Source organism: Perissodus microlepis, chromosome 12 (assembly GCF_051167445.1).
Source record: "Perissodus microlepis isolate ML-2025 ecotype Zambia chromosome 12, ASM5116744v1, whole genome shotgun sequence".
Classification (NCBI taxonomy): Eukaryota; Metazoa; Chordata; class Actinopteri; order Cichliformes; family Cichlidae; genus Perissodus; species Perissodus microlepis.
The window spans coordinates 6,571,500-6,592,072 of record NC_140472.1 but is presented as its reverse complement, the minus strand read 5'-3'; the positions used below and the strand labels follow the sequence as shown (position 1 = coordinate 6,592,072).

General features: G+C 42.0%; 3 protein-coding genes across 4 annotated transcripts in view; 1 reads left to right on the top strand and 2 right to left on the bottom strand.

Annotated features, from left to right (window-relative positions):
• Window positions 1-4,908, bottom strand: LOC146375721 (gypsy retrotransposon integrase-like protein 1). The gene is made up of 8 exons (XM_084947315.1): window positions 4,433-4,908; window positions 3,777-3,970; window positions 3,566-3,677; window positions 3,319-3,457; window positions 3,153-3,207; window positions 2,797-3,054; window positions 2,602-2,718; window positions 1-521 (listed from the first exon to the last, which is right to left on the bottom strand). Exons 1-8 carry the CDS (start codon window positions 4,599-4,601, stop codon window positions 264-266), a joined length of 1,302 nt encoding a protein of 433 aa, XP_084803441.1. The 5' UTR covers window positions 4,602-4,908; the 3' UTR covers window positions 1-263.
• Window positions 4,909-6,731: 1,823 nt separating this feature from the next.
• Window positions 6,732-15,059, top strand: ogfod2 (2-oxoglutarate and iron-dependent oxygenase domain containing 2). Of its 2 annotated transcripts, none has more exons than XM_084945924.1 (7): window positions 6,732-6,958; window positions 7,076-7,132; window positions 11,088-11,198; window positions 11,287-11,369; window positions 12,061-12,220; window positions 13,241-13,498; window positions 13,641-15,059. In XM_084945924.1, the coding sequence occupies exons 1-7, from the start codon at window positions 6,824-6,826 to the stop codon at window positions 13,905-13,907; spliced, it is 1,071 nt and encodes a 356-aa protein (XP_084802050.1). In that variant the 5' UTR covers window positions 6,732-6,823; the 3' UTR covers window positions 13,908-15,059. The 2 variants fall into 2 exon arrangements, with proteins under 2 accessions (XP_084802050.1, XP_084802049.1); XM_084945923.1 differs by having other exon boundaries at window positions 11,287-11,386; window positions 12,096-12,220.
• The window catches only part of slc4a5a (solute carrier family 4 member 5a), a 35,685-nt gene continuing 30,160 nt past the window's right edge, over window positions 15,049-20,573 (bottom strand). Inside the window, exons 23-25 of the mRNA XM_084945925.1 lie at window positions 18,627-18,812; window positions 18,465-18,523; window positions 15,049-15,848 (exon numbers count right to left, since the gene is read on the bottom strand). Of these exons, the coding sequence (XP_084802051.1) occupies window positions 15,683-15,848; window positions 18,465-18,523; window positions 18,627-18,812 (411 nt within the window). The 3' untranslated portion in view covers window positions 15,049-15,682. The remainder of the gene's footprint in view (window positions 15,849-18,464; window positions 18,524-18,626; window positions 18,813-20,573) is intronic.

Below are 20,573 nucleotides of genomic sequence, written 5' to 3'. Positions count from 1 at the left end.
TAAATGAAACAACACCTTTATTTGTAAAGTATTTTAGCAAATAAAAGGTACAAATACCTTTATAGTACTGCAAAATGAAAATAAGTTAAGATGATTTTCAGGAGAAACAACAGTTCATTGGGGAAAAGAGTGCGGGCGTAAAAGAAGATGTGGGCCGCTGGTTGGATTCCGGATGAAATTCCAGATAATTCAGGTACCTTTGGTGCCTTGCACTGACCAGAGTATCACCAACATCCGGAACATCTTCTGCACCTACACCCTTCTCAGTTTACATCGGACTCAGCCAAGTGATACACTAACTCAGTCTTTACATCCTCTGAGCTGCTCTGCTCGGTGGCCAGCACCGTCTCAACGGGAAAAGTCAAATACAAATGCTCCTCTTTCACTTTTTTCAGTGAAGGTGCTTCTCCTGGAGAAAACATGGGGTCTGCCGCTTTAAAGGTCACTGGGGACATGTTGTGTGACTTGCGCTTGGCATTCTTCTTCTCTTGTTTGTAGGCTGCATTCATATTGGCTAACACCTGAACATGGAACCAAAGGATAAAAGAGACAAAAACCAAATGAGCTTCCATGCACGTTTGCTGTCACTTAATTTAAGGCTAATAACAGAGATTATGAAGGATGTTATAATGGGATTCTCTAATAGATCAGTTTAATTTGCTAAATCGACGTAATCAACTTTAATTTAACGCACGTGTAAAAAAAAAAATGCACTGAAATCAATTATTTTTCCACAATAATTAAATAGATTCAACATCTTTCTACAACAGAATTGCAGACTGCACAGATGGTACCTTCCCAAAGGAAAAAGTAGTATAGCTTACTAGGGTATATTAGACTTAATAGTTACTATATACAGTAATGGACTTCTATACATTTTACATCAGATTAAAACTTTGGTTGTAAGATTCAGATAATTATTTATTAAAAGCTAGACATTTTAAATGAGAATAAGAAAGAAAAGTATTTCTTTGTGCCCCCTTATCTCTGTTAACGCCCTACCTGCCCCCCTGGCAAAACTTTGCTAGATCCGCCCCTGCACAGTTACCAGCCGTCAGCTATGTAGAAAAGGATCCTGGTGTAGAAAGTAATATTAAATAAATTCTAACAACAGCTTATCAAGGTTAAACGTGCTGCTGTTGTTCAGCCGCTGGTTTCCTCTTTCTGGTACAAAGTGGGCCAAAAATAGACAAGAGAGACGGAGTCGTGACAGAAAAACCGATCAGCTGATCATTGATCAGTTTCACGATTGAAGTAGCAGCAGGAGAGGGAGGGAGAGAGAAGAGGCAGTCGCTCCACATATCGGTTGTTAAGCTTAACACGGGAATGCTTTACAAACATTCAAAGATGAACTTACACACTTGCTTTACTCCTCTCTGGGATAACTTCCTCGGAGATGAAATGCCAATTTGGTAGCTAGGCTCCAAATGCTCAACCAGACCTCCGACAGGTCTCGCACAGCCGCTCTATCACGTGATGCACACTGCTCCGATGTGCTGAGGTTATGAGCTGAGTTACGCCATGTTGCAAGTTTTGTGAGGTGCTTTCGTGATTTTTAATGGATCGGATTACATTTTTTATTTCTCTCCGATATCCAATCCAGTAATTTAGGTCAGTATCGGACCGATACCGATACGTAATATCGGATCGGTCCATCTCTACTAATTACGATTTTAAATTTGATTCTATCACTCCAAAAGACTTGCTGCCACTTATCTGCAGTCCAGTTCTTGTGGAATTTGGCATTCCCCAGCCTTTTCTCCCCATTTCCCCTCCTTAACAATAGCTTCCTGTCAGTCATCGTTCCACTGAGATCATTTCTGAAGAGGTTTCAGTGATCGTTAGATGGGTCAGACACACGTCTTAGATTCTCTGTCAGAGCTTTGCGGGATATTTTTCTAATTCTTACAGACATGACTTTTCTCATACGGTTCATCTATTGTAGATTGTTGTTTTTATTCCTGCCACATCGTTTGTCCTCCACTTGTCCCGTTTCCTTAGGACACGCTGCACAACATGTCCACATATGCCAAGTTTTTGTCAGTCATCTTAGTGGTGCAAAAATACTATTTCACATCTGTCAAAGGCGTTATCTTTGGCAACTAAAGAAGAGTGCACAAATTGTGTGTTTTTGCATCAGACAGCTAGTAACAAAGTACCTATAGGTACAATTTAAAGTTGATTCTTTGCCAAGTTGTCTGTTATGTGCGGACACAACAGTGACTCATCCCTTGAGTTAGCTGCATTTTGTTTATGCTTGAGTGATTCACAGATCAGTGCTAAGTGGCTTAACATAACAGAAACCATTCCCCTGCAAATATTCAGGTACAAGGGCTGAACTGACAATGAGTGAAGAATGATCAGAGCCTGGGGAACTGCTGTTTAAGACTACGTTAGGAAAATGACAAGACTATCTGGCTCCTTGTTGCAAAATATAAGGAAATGTTTAGTGGCTCAAGACTTTTGCACACAACTTCATTAGCATGCAACTATTGTTTTATGACAGACTTCCTGACCTCTGCCTGGATTCGCGCGATCGCACACTCGATCACCAGCATCCATTTTCACTTAAGGAAGACAGAAGAAAATGATGAGAATTACCAGCTGCTTAACAGAGTTCTGCTGCTCCTGAATGACACTCATGTACGCAGAGGCCTTCTCCTTCGTAGAGTACACATCCTGCTCCGGCTCGTCACGATTCAGCCGACTTGCTGCGTTCTACGTGAAAAGAAATTATGTTTGACGAATGGCAAACCAACCAGGTGTTTAGAGCTCACTTATCTCCTGCAGTCTCACCTCATTTGGTAAACTGGCTGTCCTGTTAAACATGAGAGAGTAAGGAGTGAACTTTGTTGTGGGGTTGGTGGATGTCCTGAACAGAAACAGCACAGGGTCGAGAAAATCATCCCATTCTGCCTGCTTCTCCGAGACCATCTGCAGTATGGCTTCTTTCAACAGAGGGCTTGTGCAGTCATGGAGTGGGTTGAGCTGAGGCTGATCCACAGGAGAGACCTTCTGTGTGATGCTCCACCTTTCAAACAGCACCTTTGTCACCTAGAAAATTAAAAATCAAGATCAAAACATGCCTCCGTAGTGTTGACCTACCGTTCTCAATCTTATTATTTTATACGACTCTGGTGCTGCAGTCTCACCTTATCACAGAAGTCAGCATTCTGTGTACAAACTATCATTTTAGGAGCACCAAACCTGATTAAAAACAGAGCAAAGATTAGCATCAGGCTGAAAAGCACCACTGTAGGTATTTAATTCTTGGTAATTTTGCTCATGTGCATGGTCTACAAATAAGTTGTTTTCAACCTGTATATGCATTTAGAGATGCATCTTGCAACCGAGGCAACGTCTGTCTTTTGCACTGGGAAAGCCTCTGGCCATTTAGTGAAGTAATCAATCACCACCGTGACATTCTTGTTGCCTCTCTGGGTCTCTGGCAAGGCCCCTGACAAAGAGGAGAGACAAACCACACAGTCAGCCTAACATCTGTGGAAAGAAATGATCTTGCAGACATAATCAAAGAGAATTTGCTTAAATGAACTGAGGCAAAAACCTATCGTGTCAATCCCGACAATTTCCCAAGGTGCATCCACTTTTATTGGCCGAATAGTTCTCGACTGGTTCTTATTTCTCTCTGTGTGCTGACACGTTTCACAGACTTTTATCTGAAACAGTGGTAACAAAAGTTAGACACTGTTATCAGCATTCCTAACAGATTTGAAAAAAAAAACAAACAAACACCATACACAGAGGAATGTGTGTACCCAGTCCACGACGTCCTTGATGATTCCCAGCCAGTAGTACTTGCTCTGGATCCTGTGGACGGTCTTCTTCTGGCCCAGGTGATGGCCAATATCGCTGAAGTGGCAGTCAAGAAAAATCTGCCTCTTCCTCTCGGACTCAATCACCACCTCCCTCTTCTCTTCTTTCTTGGGCCCCACATAGTAGAGCTTGCCCTCTTGAACACATATATAAATCAAGGAATCATGTAGTGAGAAACTTAATCCCGGGTCATACCATACCGCATTATAAATGTAGGCATTTAATGTCGTCTTGATCTCTAGCAAAAGTAGACATTTACATGATCAAAACTGCGAACTGCCTGAAAACAGCTGTGGTCTATCTTTAATTCGGCAAATAAACAGGTTATCTGAAAATGAATATTATTCCTGTAATCGTTTTCATCTAAAGTACCCAAGAGCTCATTTTTGCAAGCACCGAGGATCAGTTTTAGAATTGTGAGTAGCCGAATTTTCTGCAGATCCCTACTGATCCACCTAGTCATGCCCTAAACGTTATACCAGCCTAGCAAGGAAATTTTAAATCAGGGGAGGGAGAAGCCAGGAGTTAAACTGACTGCTGGAGATGAACAAAAGCAACACACACCGCTGCTGAACCGAGTGACTGAATGAAGCCCTACCATCGATGATGAATTTCTGAGCGTATCTCTTGAGGTTCTTCTTTCGTATCGGATTCATCGTCTGAGGAAAACTGCCTTTAGCCACAAACGTGTAAATGTCTCCGAGTTTGTTGGAGCTGGATTCAACCACCTCCTCCTCAGCCACTGGCAGTGACTCCACGCTCAGCATTTCACAGGACGAAAGTGAGCACAGCCAGTGTGCTCCTTATTAAACATAGAAATACCTTTTGCCCAACGGCATCATTAGCATCTAAACTACAGAAACACAAGAGTTACAGGTCAGGATGAAAACACTGTACCTGTCTTCTTCTACTTTGTCCTTTAGGTGGTTGCTATCAATTATCAACATAGAAATACCTTTTGCCCAACGGCATCATTAGCATCTAAACTACAGAAACACAAGAGTTACAGGTCAGGATGAAAACACTGTACCTGTCTTCTTCTACTTTGTCCTTTAGGTGGTTGCTATCAATTATTGTTTCTTTAGCACCCCCTTCTGGAAGTATAGCCGTAGGTACTCAGAGACGTTACTCTTAAAAAAGAAAAACAAAACGTTAGCCGGAAGTAGCAGTTTGCTAAGTTTTGATAAGTTGTTTTTTTTTGTATTTTTTTGTTTGTTGGTTGGTTTTTGTTTATTTGTATCAGTTTTTCTCGAATGACTTAACTTCTGACCGTAGCTCTAAAAAGTATAAATCTATCGTAAATCTTGACTTAAAGCTTAATTTAGACCGGTTATGTAGTAACCGGAAGCATCTTTTATCCCTACACTACAACCTTCCACGCCATTCAAGTGGTCGTGGTATGTGGGTGGGGCACTTCAGGTTACGTAAAATGTTGCTGGGTAGGGTAAAATGGGAATCCGGTTATGGCATAAGTTATGACGTAGATCTAACGCAGAAGTAAGGAGAGGCCAGCCACCCTTCATGCAATGGGCGATCTAATTCTTTCAGTCATTAGATAGAGCTTGTGAACATATGTGAGTGTGGATGCAAGATGCAAGATACTTAAATTCCTCCACTCGGTTAAAAACTCGTGTCTGGCCCAGAGTGGGCAATCCCCCCTTTTCCAGCTGAGAATAAATGCCCTTAGGCTTGAGGATGCTAATTCTCATTCCCGCCACTTCAGAGTCGGCTGTGAACCACTCCACTGTAAGCTGGAGGCCACGACTTCAAAAAAGCAACACAACCACATCATCGACAAAAAGCAGAGATGAGATCATGAGGCCACCAAAATGGAAGCCTTTCACCACTTGGCTGCACCAAAAAATTCTGTCCATAAAAATTATGAAGATTATCATAACAAAGGACAGCCCTGGCGAAGTCCAACACCCACCATGAAATAGTTTGACTTACTGCTGGCTCTTACTGCAGTTGTACAGGCACCAAATGGCTCACAGTAAGTGGGCAGACACCCCATATTCATAAAGCATCTCCCACAGAAGGTGGACCCAAGTCCACAAAACAGACTTGTTGTGCACTCTGGTGCACACTTAAATATCCTTGAGAGGATAAAGAGGTGGTCAAGCATTCAATACAGGACAAAAACCAAACTGATGTATAATAACTTCCGATGGAGGCTGAGTAGTAAGAGCCATCTGTGACTGGCGCCCCCACTCCTTCAGTTGAAGTCAGCAGCATCCCACCGTTGTCCACCATCTGGTTCAGGGAACATGTGGAACATGATCCATTCGAACTCAGTGTCAACCACAAGTTTCACTAAGCAATAATCCAGACACAAGTGCATCCAATGTTCCTCCAGGAACCTTCAAAATCATACTAAAAGTGTAGTTTTATACTGAAACCACTTTAGTTCTGTTAACACTCATGATTACAGTCAAACCACAGGGGTCATAACTTCAACTAGTGCGAACTGACACATTACTGCACATACAGTGGAAAACAGACAAAATCAAAAAGTCCCTTTTTTGATGCATCTCGAGTCCATGATCGTCTCCATCTAACTCCCAGGTGGATGTTTTTTTAATACTTATATTTGTCTACAGATTATAACATCACCCACCCAACACACAAACACATAGACATACTGTGTATACACACACACACACACACACACACACACACACACACACACACACACACACACACACACACACACGAAAATAAAAATTAAAACATGGACCTAGGCTCAGTGTACATAAGGGCTGTTCATATTTGATATAACTGTCTCATGTTTTTGACGCCTTTTGGACAGAGGGGCTATTGACGGATGGAATGGGATGTATGTATGTATGGTGCTTTTAATTTGGAGGACGTCGAACCGGAGGTGACATATTTGTCACTGAGCGCAACGTCACAGCGCGTGCGTTTGACAGTAATGTCCGTGGTAATGTTTTTCCCTGTGTCTTAAACAGTTATCTTTGAACAGGCAGCAATGACGAACGAAGGCAAAGAAAAGCCTCGGTTTTATACCTGTGACTGTTTCACGACTGATAACATTTTCCTGGACGAATACAAGCTCCATGTTCGTTTTGTGTCCGAGCAGCAGTTCCGGCTGGACTACCATGCAGTGAGTGGATACCAGTTTGCTACATTTTGATATGAAATACAAATATGATGAGAAATGGTGACATGGCAACTTTGTGAGCTGAAAAGTGTGTATTGTTTGCTAATTGTTACCGCGCAGCTGCTGAAGAAGTTGGGCTGCGTCACGGATGAACAGTTTGAGGGAGTGCTCAACAAGGTAAGAAGTATACTGTATTTTACAAGTGTTGTTAAACAGGCCAAGGGATTTTTGACACAGCTGTTTCAAGCATCCCAGTTGTATTTGAAACCCTTACATTATTGTGCTTTGTACACAGAAACAAAATGATTTCACAAAAAACTTTCAAGTTCAAAATAATTAGCGTGCCAGGGATGCTAACAGTCAGTTGTTTGTCTTTTTTTGCTGGATAAGAGGGTGCAGCTCTAGTAGTAGTTTGCAACAAGTCTCACACAGTGAGCAATCCCTCCTATTTTGGAGGATCTCTCAAGCTCCTCTGGTTTTGATGGTCTTCTGTGATGGACCTTGGTTATGGACCTGAAGTTAAAAAGAGGTGCTTTGCAACATTAAACTGCAGTGTGCCAAATAAAAAAATCAAATATGTATTTTTCAGACCATAAGGTGCACGGGATTAAAAGGCACATTAAGCAAAACAAAGCAGTCAGATAAATCAAACTTTATTCAACTCATTCTTCTTGCTTCCTCCACTTCTGTACCATTGATTCATTAATGCTGTAAATGGTAAATGGCCATTTGTATAGCGCTTTTCTAGTCCTAAGGACCCCCAAAGCGCTTTACACAACCAGTCATCCACCCATTCACACACTGGTGATGGCAAGCTACATTGCAGCCACAGCCACCCTGGGGCGCACTGACAGAGGCGAGGCTGCCGGACACTGGCGCCACCGGGCCCTCTGACCACCACCAGTAGGCAACGGGTGAAGTGTCTTGCCCAAGGACACAACGACCGAGACTGTCCAAGCTGGGGCTCGAACCGGCAACCTTCCGATTACAAGGCGAACTCCCAACTCTTGAGCCACTATCGCCCTGTATTCTATCACAGCTGCTCTATTCCCATGTTGTTGCAATATATTAATGACTAACCTTCTATTGTGGATGGATTATTTCAGTTGTTCTCCTGACTGAAGTTTGGTCTGTTTACAGCATCCTGCCATGCGATTGCATTTGTCTCTAACCATCAGGAACCTTCACGTTAACTTTTATCGAGTGGAAAAGTGTTAGCGTTTATCCTCCAGCTTCACTGTTTATGTTATGCTAACATAGCTGTGTTGCTAGCGATCCCGTAGCACAGCAGTCCCCAACCCCTGGTCCGTGAGTCGTTTGGTACCGGGCCGCGAGAGTTGAGGCTCAGGTGTGAAATGTATGGTTTTCAGGGTTTTTATCGGTTTTCAGCGTTATTTTGTTATAGTTTTTTTTCGTTAACTCTGTTTTCCTGGGTCTTTTCACGTGTGTTATAAATAAATCTTCTTTTTTTCGGTACCGGTACTAGTTTTATTTTGCTGTATTTATCCGCGACACCCTAAAGGCCGGTCCGTGAAAATATTGTTGGGCATAAACTGGTCCGTGGCGCAAAAAAGGTTGGGGACCGCTGCCGTAGCACATCATTATATACCAGCTAGCCCAACTTCAGTAACCCTAAAAACGTCACTGCTGTTTGGTTTCCTGTCTTCATTTATGTTGGAAGTGATAGCAGAGCTGTACGTTTGAATTTTTTCAGAAATCTCTCAGTCAGAACATGCTATATCGTGCTTAGGTAACTAGCGAAACTAGCGGGCTAACTTCTAACTCCGTTAAATGTAATAAATTCTGTTTTCATGGATGCCTGGATGTTAAATTTCATAGTTAGACCTGGTAAAGCAGCAATGCTGATCGTTTTATTAAAGATGAAAGAATTTAGACAGTTTTTAACTCTCAGTGATGCTGCAGTGTTCGTTTGACTTTGGGACCTGAATCAGACGGAGTTTAGGACCCAGATTACTCCCAGATTTAGAGCACCTTAGTCCAACAAATACGGTAATAACGGTCGTGTCCAAATTCATGGGCTGCATCCTCCTGAGGACCCGGCCTTTGCGGTCTACGTGGGCCGGGTCCTCAGAAGGTCGGGTAGGCCGGAAGTAAACGGCTGTGGAATTGGACGGTCTAGCCTTCTGATCAGCGTCACCACTGTCTCGGTGGAGTTTAATAAACTCGGCCATCTGCTCCGTGCTATCTAAAATATAACAGGACACTGGCATAAATTCTCGACCATCTCACACTTCTGTTTAATCAGTTTTCTGTTTGACGTTCAGTCAGCTGTGTAAAAACCAAGGAGGAACCCACCTGGGGGATTAATAAAGTTTTATTTTATCTAATCTAATCTAATCTAATCTAATAACTTTAATCTCAGCCAAACCGATTTACTCGCGAACAAATAAAACACTGAAAAAAGCCAAACAATAACATTTTTAGGTTGTCTGAGTGACTTATATATTACGTTTAACCTGAGTAGCGAAAGTCTGCGGTGATCTGAAAATGATGCGCCGGGAGTTGTGCCGTTCTCGGCGGCTTCAGTGACCCTTGAGCTCCCAACTAGCTATCGAGCTGGTGGGTAGCAGACGTCTCCGAAAACGTCGAAGCACTTTTGCAAATATGCGATATCTTGATAAACTGAGCAGATATTTGATGTTTACACAGCTACTTTCTCCCCTGAAAATATGTTAAAAGTTTATTTTGTGACCCAGAAAGATTAGTATGAGTAATCTTTCTGGGTAGCGGCCGCCATTGTTGGAAACTGGAGTTTGAATTCTGGGATATAGTGGGCCACGAAGGACACACCCGACCCATCCTTCAAATTCGGGGAAAAGGAGGACGCATTTGTCGGCTGCATTCGGAGGAGTCTACCAATTTGGACAGCCTTCGGTGCGTCGCTGTGACGTAATCGGTCTACAAATGCGGCCTCAGGAGGATGCAGACCATGAATTTGGACACAACCAATGACGGCATGCACAAAAAATGTGCTTTGTTGTGTATCTGACGGACAAACACCAAACCAAACACATCACTGAAGTTGCACCATTTTTACAAACCAATTCTGGTTCACCCGTTTCACTCAACAATCCGCTTTGCCCCTTCTCATTCTCCGTTGCTGCTGTGCTTTTTCGGCTGTGTGCGCATGAAAACAAAGGCACTGCGCATGCGCGTTTTACCCATATTCTATCGCGATATTTCATTTTCTTATCGTTGCCTAACATTGTACCGGTACTACCGTGAACAGTATAATTTGGCCCAGCCCTAGTAATGGTCCTTTTCTGCCGTGCGCATGGAGCGTTAAATTGGTCTCTGGCCCTTTAAACTCTGAGAGGCTGTAACTTTGGTTTCTTTTCGTCAATTTGCATGATCGACACCTCTTTTTAATTGTTTGAGCCAATAGAATCACAGTAACGATGCCACGTTCACGTTACTTCAACCAATCAGACGTTCCAAGGCCAAAACCCACGTGGGCCCAAATTTACTGCATGTGATGTCTGTCCAGTCACTTGTCTATAGGTGGGTCTAAAATGGAGGTCTTTGACGGAAAATGGCTCTGATGCGGCTAGGTAGGCGTGGTAACTGCTGATAATCACCTGGCTACCGGCTACCGGTGAAAATAACGGAGGAAATCTGGATTTAATTCGTACCTTTTTTTGCTATTTTGCTGGGGCACACTGTACATACTGGTATTTGTGTTCAGATATAAAAAAAAAACAAAACACTGAAAACTAAGCTGCTGCTGCTGAAATCATGGCAGTTCTGGATGTGAGTGATTAGCCAGCTTAACAGTTAAACTCTGCTGCCTCTGATGTCTGTAGTACAGATGTTTTTCAGCTCTTTGAGAACAGCTGATGCTCCACTAGTGGCATCTATGTGCACTTCAATTTGCTGGCCCTGGATCAGCTTAAAAGAGAAAGGAGCATCTCTTTTTAGAATGGTATCAATATCATTGGGATTCATAAGTGACCTGTTAATGCCATGAAGCATTCAAGCCTAACTCATTAGGAAGGTATAACAAACAGAGAATAACTAGAGAATTAATATTTTATGAAAAGTATCTGAGGTAACAAATGATAAATTTTTGCATTACTAATAAACTGAAAGTGTCCGCCCTGTTTATGTTTAGATTTCCCAGGAAGTGGACAAACGAAAGCATCTAGGTGTGACATCTGCTCAAAGAGCTGCTGCTATCAAAGATATTTACCGGCCTCTGCATCCTCATGTCTACCATCTCCAGGTAGTCACTGCATTAACCATCATCGGCATTGTGAATAATGAAACATTAACACCTTGATAAAACACATTTGCACTTCACTTCCCCTCAGGAGTCTTACCTTGCTTCAGAGTTCAAACAGATTGTTGAGTACTGTCAAAGCGACAGTGCCACCGAAGAAGGCCTCTTAGGCTTGTTGGAGGAACAAGTGGGTAAGCTGGGAAGTTCTTTTAACTCCTCAGAGACAGAGATTCAAATGTGAAGTTGTTACATTTCCCTAAAAAGTCCAAGTGATGTGGGAGACTAACAAAAAGTGTCTGAATTGAGAAAAGGGAGACATGGAGGCGAAATTGTGAAATTAAGGCTTTTATTAATATTGTTATTACAAATCCAACTAGAGAGATGGAGAAGCTGTTGTCACCTTTGAAAGAAAGGAGAAAATGGTAAGACCCAGGATTTGGTCACCAGATAGTAAGTTTAAAAAAAGGCTTTATCACCAGAAAGTAACACAGAGCCACAGCAAACACACCTCACAACCTGCAAGCCAAAATAAAAGGCTCTCTGGCATCAGAGTTCTCCTTTCTTTGGACTTATCTGGTTTAATTGCTGAGTAGATTCAGTTGTACCAAAAAAGGCAGCACCTAAGGCGGAAGAGATGGCAGGACACACTCATACTGGGTCAAAGTCATGGCAGGCCCTGCTAGGGCCATAACAGACGTGATGGCTCAGTTTGAATGCTAAGCAATGATGTCTATTAATAGAACTACTGATTTATAACAAGTGGCGGAGAAGAAAGGGCTAGAATCACAGTGCCCGAAGTTTTACCACAGCTCAAGACAATCAAGACATTTTATTGTCGTTAACTCCACAGCTTTATGCCACACAGAGCATCTTTAACTTATTCTCTCCTCTCTGTTGCAGCTGCAAGAGTGTATCGCTTTCCTTTGTTTGACAAGAGCTTCTGTGAGGATCTTATGGAGGAGTTAAAGCACTTTGAGCAGTCTGCAGCCCCTAAAGGAAGACCCAACACAATGAACCAGTATGGGGTAATAAATTAAAGCCTTCTGAAACCGCTGAAAACACTCTATACCATCTCCTTAACTGTGCAGTTGTGGCCAGATGTTTACATCTTTAATGACTCTAAAAACAAGATTTGGGCCACAAGTTTGAATTATTATAGATTTTGTCTAATCTCACTGATGTCCAAGTGATCCATGCCAAATGTACTTTCATACCATCACTGATGCTGGCTTTTGGATTATGCGGTGATAAGCTGTTTGCTGTTTCTCCTTTTTAGCTTGGAGGATTCAGTATCCAAGATTTCCCACAATGCTGTCTCAGTCTCAAGTTGCGCTTTATTTTTTTCTTTGTAGATAGATTTTATATGGGGATTTAACCAAATAAAAGCGGTTGGCAACCAACTGAGCCTTCTGCTGCAAACGAGTGGGGGTGATGGGAGGTTGGGGCTGTATGTTTAACTACTTGCCCAACCAAAAAATAAATGCAATTATTTATTTTCTAATACTTCACCAAATTAGCTAAAAAAATCACAGGAATTTCTTTTTGTAAGCATTACTTGGATATGCTGTCTTTTGTAGGTATAGCAATTTAAATGGACGGTTTAAATCAGCGGTCCCCAACCTTTTTTGCGCCACAGACCGGTTTATGCCCGACAATATTTTCATGGACCGGCCTTTAAGGTGTCGCGGATAAATACAACAAAATAAAACTAGTACCGGTACCGAAAAAAAGAAAATTTATTCATAACACACGTGAAAAGACCAAGGAAAACCGAGTAAACGATAAAAACGATAACAAAATAACGCTGAAAACCGATTAAAAACCCTGAAAACTATACATTTCACACCTGAGCCTCAACTCTCGCGGCCCGGTACCAAACGACTCACGGACCGGTACCGGTCCGAGGCCCGGGGGTTGGGGACCGCTGGTTTAAATGATTTGGAAATTCCTGTATTTGTGCTTTTATTAACATTTCAGAGAGTGTCTCTACCTTTGTAGAAATAAAGCTGTATAAGTTGTCTTGTTGCTCTTCCTTGTATCTTCAGATTCTCCTTAATGAGCTGGGCTTTGACGAGCACTTCATCACACCTCTCCGTGAACAGTACTTGCTGCCACTCACCTCCCTGCTTTATCCAGACTGTGGGGGGTGCTGTCTGGATAGTCACAAGGCCTTTGTGGTCAAATATGACATGAATGAAGATCTGGACCTGAGCTACCACTATGACAATGCAGAAGTCACCCTGAATGTTTCACTGGGCAAGGAGTTCACTGAGGGCAACCTTTATTTTGGTGATATGAGACAGGTGATGCCCTGCTATGATTTATGATGTTGTTTATGATATGTTTTTCGTTTCTGTTGTGTACAACTAAAAACATATAGATATAAAATCATTTAAAAATTATTTGATACAAAAGTATAATTAATAGTTTTTGCCCTCTCTGTAGGTTCCTGTAAGTGAGACCGAGTGCTCAGAGGTTGAACACAGGGTGACTGAGGGCCTCCTCCATCGGGGTCAACATATGCACGGTGCTTTACCCATCTCTTCTGGTCAGCGCTGGAACCTCATCATCTGGATGAGAGCCTCACAGGAACGAAATAAACAGTGCCCCATGTGCAACAGGACACCCACATTGGTGGAAGCGGAGGGCTTTGCTGATGGCTTCACAAAACACTCTGATCCACCACAGAACATCTCATGCGCGCTGACGTGATGCATCCAGTTCCTTTTGACTAAAGACTGCACTGGCTGATTATAGAAAGACGTTAAAGTGAACGAATTCTTATGAAGTACTATGACTCATTTGAAATTGGGATGATTCTTTTATGAATATTAGTAATAGTCAATTCAGATTTATTTATATACAGCCAAATCACAATAATAGTTGCCTCAAGGTGCTTCATATAATAGAGAAAAGTCAAACAATCAGATGACCCCCTTCCCTGTGAATAACCACATTGCGACAGTGGGGAGGAAAAACTCAGTTTGAACAGGAAGGAGGATTCTTGGGGAGGAGCAGCCATCTGCTGTGAATAGTAATAATATTAATATTTGGCTTAGACATTCAGTGTAGTGTCCCGTTTTATAATGTTTTCTTGAGATAATATTGCCAGTCAGTTTTTTGGGTGAAGATTTCCAGTGGTCATGGGATATTGCATTTTCAGAATCACCAATCAGATCTGATAAAACTGTTTAAAACTTTTGAATTTCTCCTAAAATAAGGCTTTAAAATTCTCTCTTTGCTCTGGAAGTTTTTCTTCTACAAACTTTTTTGTTGTTGCACAATTGTCGTTTGGATTTCAGTCATCAGTAGGCGTCCTTTTATTCAACAAAGTCAGAATTTGTAGGGGGTCATCTACCATATATTAGATCAATGCATTTCTAAGAAGATGTCATCTCGGTTGTGGGCAAAAGACCTGCAACTGACAAATAAAGGCTATCTCTCATCTCTCTTGTTTATAAATGTATGTATCTGCAGGCTGCAGAAGTCCACATTGCTAATATTAAAGCCTTGTTGTATTTCTCTATCAGATAAATGAGGTTTAATGTTTAGCAAAATGTGCCTCATCGGTCTTGGATCAGAAAGAATGAAAGCACTGTTGGAATAATCAACATTTGCTAAGCCACAGATTTGGCTGTGATACATCCGTGCTGTATATCTCTGAGGAAAAAACACGCACAGTTTGAAATAATAGAAGTTTAATTACACAAATTCTGTTAGTTCATTAATATTCTTTGTGTGTAAATGTCTTTGCTATGTGGTTGAAGTAATTAATTTCTCACACAGATTTTTTTAAGAACACTAATATGAACCTGCTCGCTACATCTTACAAAATAAATGGATCCTTTTCAACAAACATCACAACATCGTGGCCTTTTGGTTGTTTCTTTTTACTCCTGCTTGTGCTATTATAGTGTTGAACTGGGGGGGAAATTGGGAGGTGGGGAGGGTCAGGTTCACTGTTGCATATTCAAACACACCAAAACACAAGTGCAACAAAGGCATGGCTCTGGTTGCTAAGGTATTGCTTATTTTCATGTATCTTGCATTGAAATCCAATTCTGTACATCCAGGCTTATGAGAGCATAGTACATTAAGTTTGGGCCTTGTATAGTGTGGATTTAGTGTAATTACAATGATAGTACAATATAGCTATAATAAGATACATTTTCACAAAAAACACTATACAGATAAATATTTCCGCTTGTTACAGTCCTTTACATTATATACATACACAAGTATATAGTTTTCAATGTACCATTCAGAGCAATGTATGCCAAATGGACCAGTTTAAAATAATATTTTTTAAAAAAACTTATCCAAGTGCAGTCTTAAGTGCAGTTATTGCATCAGTCCCATCTCACTGGGTTCAGCTGTCAGGTGTCTGTGCCATCCTGTGCTGTCTGCGGGTCAGCACTGGCTGCTTTCAGTAGTCTGCCCACACTTTGTTTTATGTTCTTCAGTCAATGAGATATCGTGTCTCAGCTTTATAATGTGGTCTCACTGCTCATGTCACGGGGCCGGTGGTGGTCGATGTCTGAATCGTAATCTGACTCCATCTCGATCTTGACCTGGGGCACCGGGCACGGCATTCCTCGGCCCATGGTCACGGTAGGAGACGACGGACAGGAGATCTTCAAATGGAGGGTGATGCTGAGAAGGGCAAGGTCCAGTTACCGTACACACCAGGTACCATACACACCCATAGCCAAAGACACAGTGGTTCTACCAGGAGGGGAGGGGAATGCGGCGGAGCTTGGCTGTGAGACACGATGACTACAGCAGTTTGGGTTAGCGCTTAGCTAATGAGTGAAATCAGTCCCAAAATATTGGCTGTTGCTCCCACAGGGAGTCAGCAGACTAGCTGATGGTTCCCACACTGTGAATGACATAGACTGTACCTACATTATGGTCTGAAAAGTAAAGTGCACTAAACTCGTATTCCTTCTAATGGCCAGCAGGGGGAGCCCTGGTTTCTAAATCAAGTCTAGTTGAATAGACATCTATCGGAAATGGATGGTGAATATGCTCATCTGGCTTTCATAAGAGGACTTCATTAACCACTGGGTGATGCTATAGTGGCCATACCCATCTTTTATATGCAGCCTGTGGTTGAAATTAAACGTGAGCAAACATAGCTTGAATTTACTGAGTACATTGGAATAACATAATAATAAAACATCCTACTTTTTTAAATGTTAATTTGCAATGATAAATTTGTTTTGACTCTGATATCAAGTGTTTTTGAGTTTTTGATTGTGCACTATTATGCCTGCCTGCCTTTTGCATTATGTCAGCACATGTTGTAAAGACTTGTATAAAAACTCATACAATAGCTTCAAAGGTCCAGCGATCAGTGCATTTTGTGTTTGTATAAATCCTTCAATAAAATAACGTCACAGAGAATTTATGTACTTCCACAGATGGCTGCATGTAAGCAAACAAGTTCACAGTGTCAATTCCAAACCATGCCTCTAATAAAGCAATGCAGACATGATGGGAACATTTGAATCAGCCACAAAGGGCAAACAGCCCAAAGTTACAGTATTTATGGTTAAATAATGTAAATGGCACTTTCAGTGCAAAATGTATGCAATGAAACTGCTGTGAGGGACGGAGGCAGGTTGGAGAGCTGGGGTCTGACTACATATCACATGCAGGTGTGACTGATGTACTAAAGAGATTCAGCACATGGAAGAAAAAGAAACAACCAAATGATGTATGCTGCACATGGATGATTATACAGTTGTGTATACAGAGGCCTAAAATATATCCTCTCTATGTGCTAGATACACACAGGACCAAAAAAGACCACACAATAACTTCATGTAGTTTGACTGCTCGCACACTATGTTAAACTACACAACGAACACTGAAGCCTTTGAGATACATAGCAAAACTATGCTGCTTTAAGGTGAGCAGTGAAGAGTAACAACATGCTGAGTTGTGTGCAGAGGGCAGCTCAGACACAGGCTGTCAGATATTTAAAACATTACACTGTTCAGCACAACAACCATCTGCATTGCCTTAAAGTGCATGGAGAGGAGACCGAACTCAAACATGACACATGATGACAACCATGGGACTGCACATGTGTATGTTTACAAAACATACAGAGGAAAATACAGAAGTAATGAATTGAATTTCTTGTTAAAATACAGGCCATTTAAAGGGTGTGCAATAAGTCAGTGTATCAATATAAAAAGGCTATGTGATCAATTTTCATGCGACCGAGTCTATCCAAGTATTTGCCAGTTTCCTGTTTAGTTTGATGAGCCATTCAGTTAAAGTTTCTTATTTTGTCTATGTTCCAGTTCACCCAAACTGCACAAACATGCAATTCCCTCTAGTGGTAATGAGCTATACAGAAATCAGTGTAACTAATACATTTTTTTGCAGGTACATTCCACCCAAGAAATATTCTCTGCAAAAAAGAGGGGGGTGAGATTAATATAGCTTTAAATCAAAGGAGCTTACCAACTGGTAAAGTTGGAGCTACTTTTAATTATTTTTGAACAACTGCATATCTTAATTTATAGTAACACATCAAAGGGTATTTGTCAGCTATATTTTCTTTTTATAATCCAAACCTGCAAATTAACAAATGCTTCTAAACAAAGTACATTACAAACCTTTGAGATGTTGTGGACAAAAATACTATAAGTTCTTCAAAATTGTGCTTATATGCAGGATTTAAACCGTGTGTGAAATTATGCTGAATGCATTTTCCTAGTTTGGACTGTTTTATGTCTTATGTGGCTGTAGCTCAGGTGGCAGAGCAGGTCAACCACTAATCAGAAGGTCGGTGGTTCGATCCCAGGCTGCCTCCTGGCTGCATGCCAAATATCCTTGGGCTAACCCCATGTTTGCCCACCTACTGGTGGTGGTCAGAGGGCCCGGTGGCGCCAGTGTCTGGCAGCCTCGCCTCTGTCAGTGCGCCCCAGGGCAGCTGTGGCTGCAATGTAGCTTGCCATTGCCAGTGTGTGAATGACTGAATGTAGTGTAAAGCGCTTTGGGGTCCTTAGGGACTTAGGGACTGAGTAAAGCGCTATACAAATACAGGCCATTTACCATTTATGCTACATCACTGATCCTTATGTATATTTTGTGAACTGACCCTTTAACTGTGCACTTTGACATATATATATCTGTGTGTGTTAAAGAGCCCTGCGTGTGGCTGCAGCCTGGCAGTATGCTCCCCACTGAGTCTGTGTGACATCAGGATAGACGAGGTCTTTGTAGGGGATGTGCAGTTTGAGAACACAGTACCTTCGATCCAAGTCTGACTCAGAGCTGGGTGAGTGGTTCGCGTAGCCGTGATACTTGTCCTGCAAGCAAACACATACACACACAGTACAGACGGTGCGCTTCACACACTTATGTCATGGTTTGTCAGTCCTGTAGGGGGCAGCAAAAGCTTGAGTTTCTCACCTCCTCCTCACTGTCATCAGGTTTGGGCTTCTTCTTCTCTTTCTCCTTCTCCTTTTCCTTCCCCTTCTTCTTGTCATCATCCTTCTTCTTCTTCTCTTTTTCAGGCAGGAGGTCATCCACCCACGCCAAGTCGTGCTGGGAGAAGACCATGTCCAGCATCTTTCTGACCACCATCAGGCCCAGGATCTGGTGTTTGACACAGAGACAGACCAACACAGAGATCTTGTTTCAGCTCCTGGTAACATTCATCTCATATATGAGTTATGCTGTGAATATGATTTTCTGGATGCCATGTATAGGTGATGTTAATGGGAATCACTGGTTGACACAGTAAAATCAGAGCAGTATTTACATACTTTAAAAACACCATTAAAACTATCGCTTTTACATATTCTGCACATTTACAGCTTCTATATGTGGAAAAGATTCATGTACAGGGTGGGCCATTTATTTGGATACACCATAATAAAATGGGAATGGTTGGTGATATTAAAGTCCTGTTTGTGGCACATTAGTATATGTGAGGGGGCAAACTCCTCAAGATGGGTGGTGACCATGGTGGCCATTTAGAAGTCGGCCATCTTGGATACAACTTTTGTTTTTTCAATAGGAAGAGGGCCATGTGACACATCAAACTTATTGGTAATGTCACAAGAAAAACAATGGTGTGCTTGGTTTCAATGTAACTTGATTCTTTCATGAGTTATTTACAAGTTTCTCTTTGTTCACAGCCATTGACATGTCGAAGAAGTTAACACGTGAGGAGCGGATCGAAATTGTGTTGATATCTGGTGAACGCAGTAACCGGGTCATTGCAGCAGATTTCAATGCAAGACACCCTACGAGACCACCCATCTCCCATGCTACAGTTAGCAAACTGCTTGCTAAGTTTCGTGAAACTGGTTCAGTGTTGGATTTGCCAAAATGTGGACGTAAGAAAACTGTCACTAATGAAGAAACATCAGTGGCTGTCCTAGCTTCATTCAGCAAGAGCCCACAGCGTAGCACTCGCCGCATGTCACTGGAGAGTGGCATTAGTCGAACATCCCTTCGGCAGATATTAGCTACTCACAAATGGCACCCTTACAAACTCCAGCTACTGCAGCATCTCAACGAGGATGACCCAGATCGGCGCACAGAATTTGCAGAATGGGCAAAACAAAAATCGGAACAGGACCCTCAGTTCACGCAGAAGATTTTGTTCAGTGATGAGGCAAACTTTTATGTGAATGGTGAAGTTAACAAACAAAACCACCGCTATTGGTCTGACACTAACCCACATTGGATGGATCCCTCCAAGACTGTTGGAACAACAAAAGTGATGGTTTGGTGTGGTATATGGGGTACAACGATAGTGGGTCCATTCTTCATCAATGGAAACCTCAAGGCCACTGGATATTTGAAATTGCTACATGATGATGTGTTTCCCTCTTTATGCACTGAAGCTGGCACGTTCCCTAAGTTTTTCCAGCAAGATGGTGCACCACCACATTATGGGTGCCAGGTCCGAGCATTCCTAGATGAACAGTTTCCTGGAAAGTGGATTGGTCGTCGTGGGCCAGTTGAATGGCCCCCAAGGTCTCCCGATCTGACCCCCTTAGACTTTTATCTTTGGGGTCATCTGAAGGCAATTGTCTATGGTGTGAAGATACGAGATGTGCAGCACCTGAAACTACGGATACTGGATGCCTGTGCTGGCATTTCTTCTGCGGTGTTGCTATCAGTGTGTGAAGAGTGGGAGAAGAGGGTTGCATTGACAATCCAACACAATGGGCAGCACATTGAACACATTTTATAAGTGGTCAGAAACTTGTAAATAACTCATGAAAGAATCAAGTTACGTTGAAACCAAGCACACCATTGTTTTTCTTGTGACATTACCAATAAGTTTGATGTGTCACATGGCCCTCTTCCTATTGAAAAAAACAAAAGTTGTATCCAAGATGG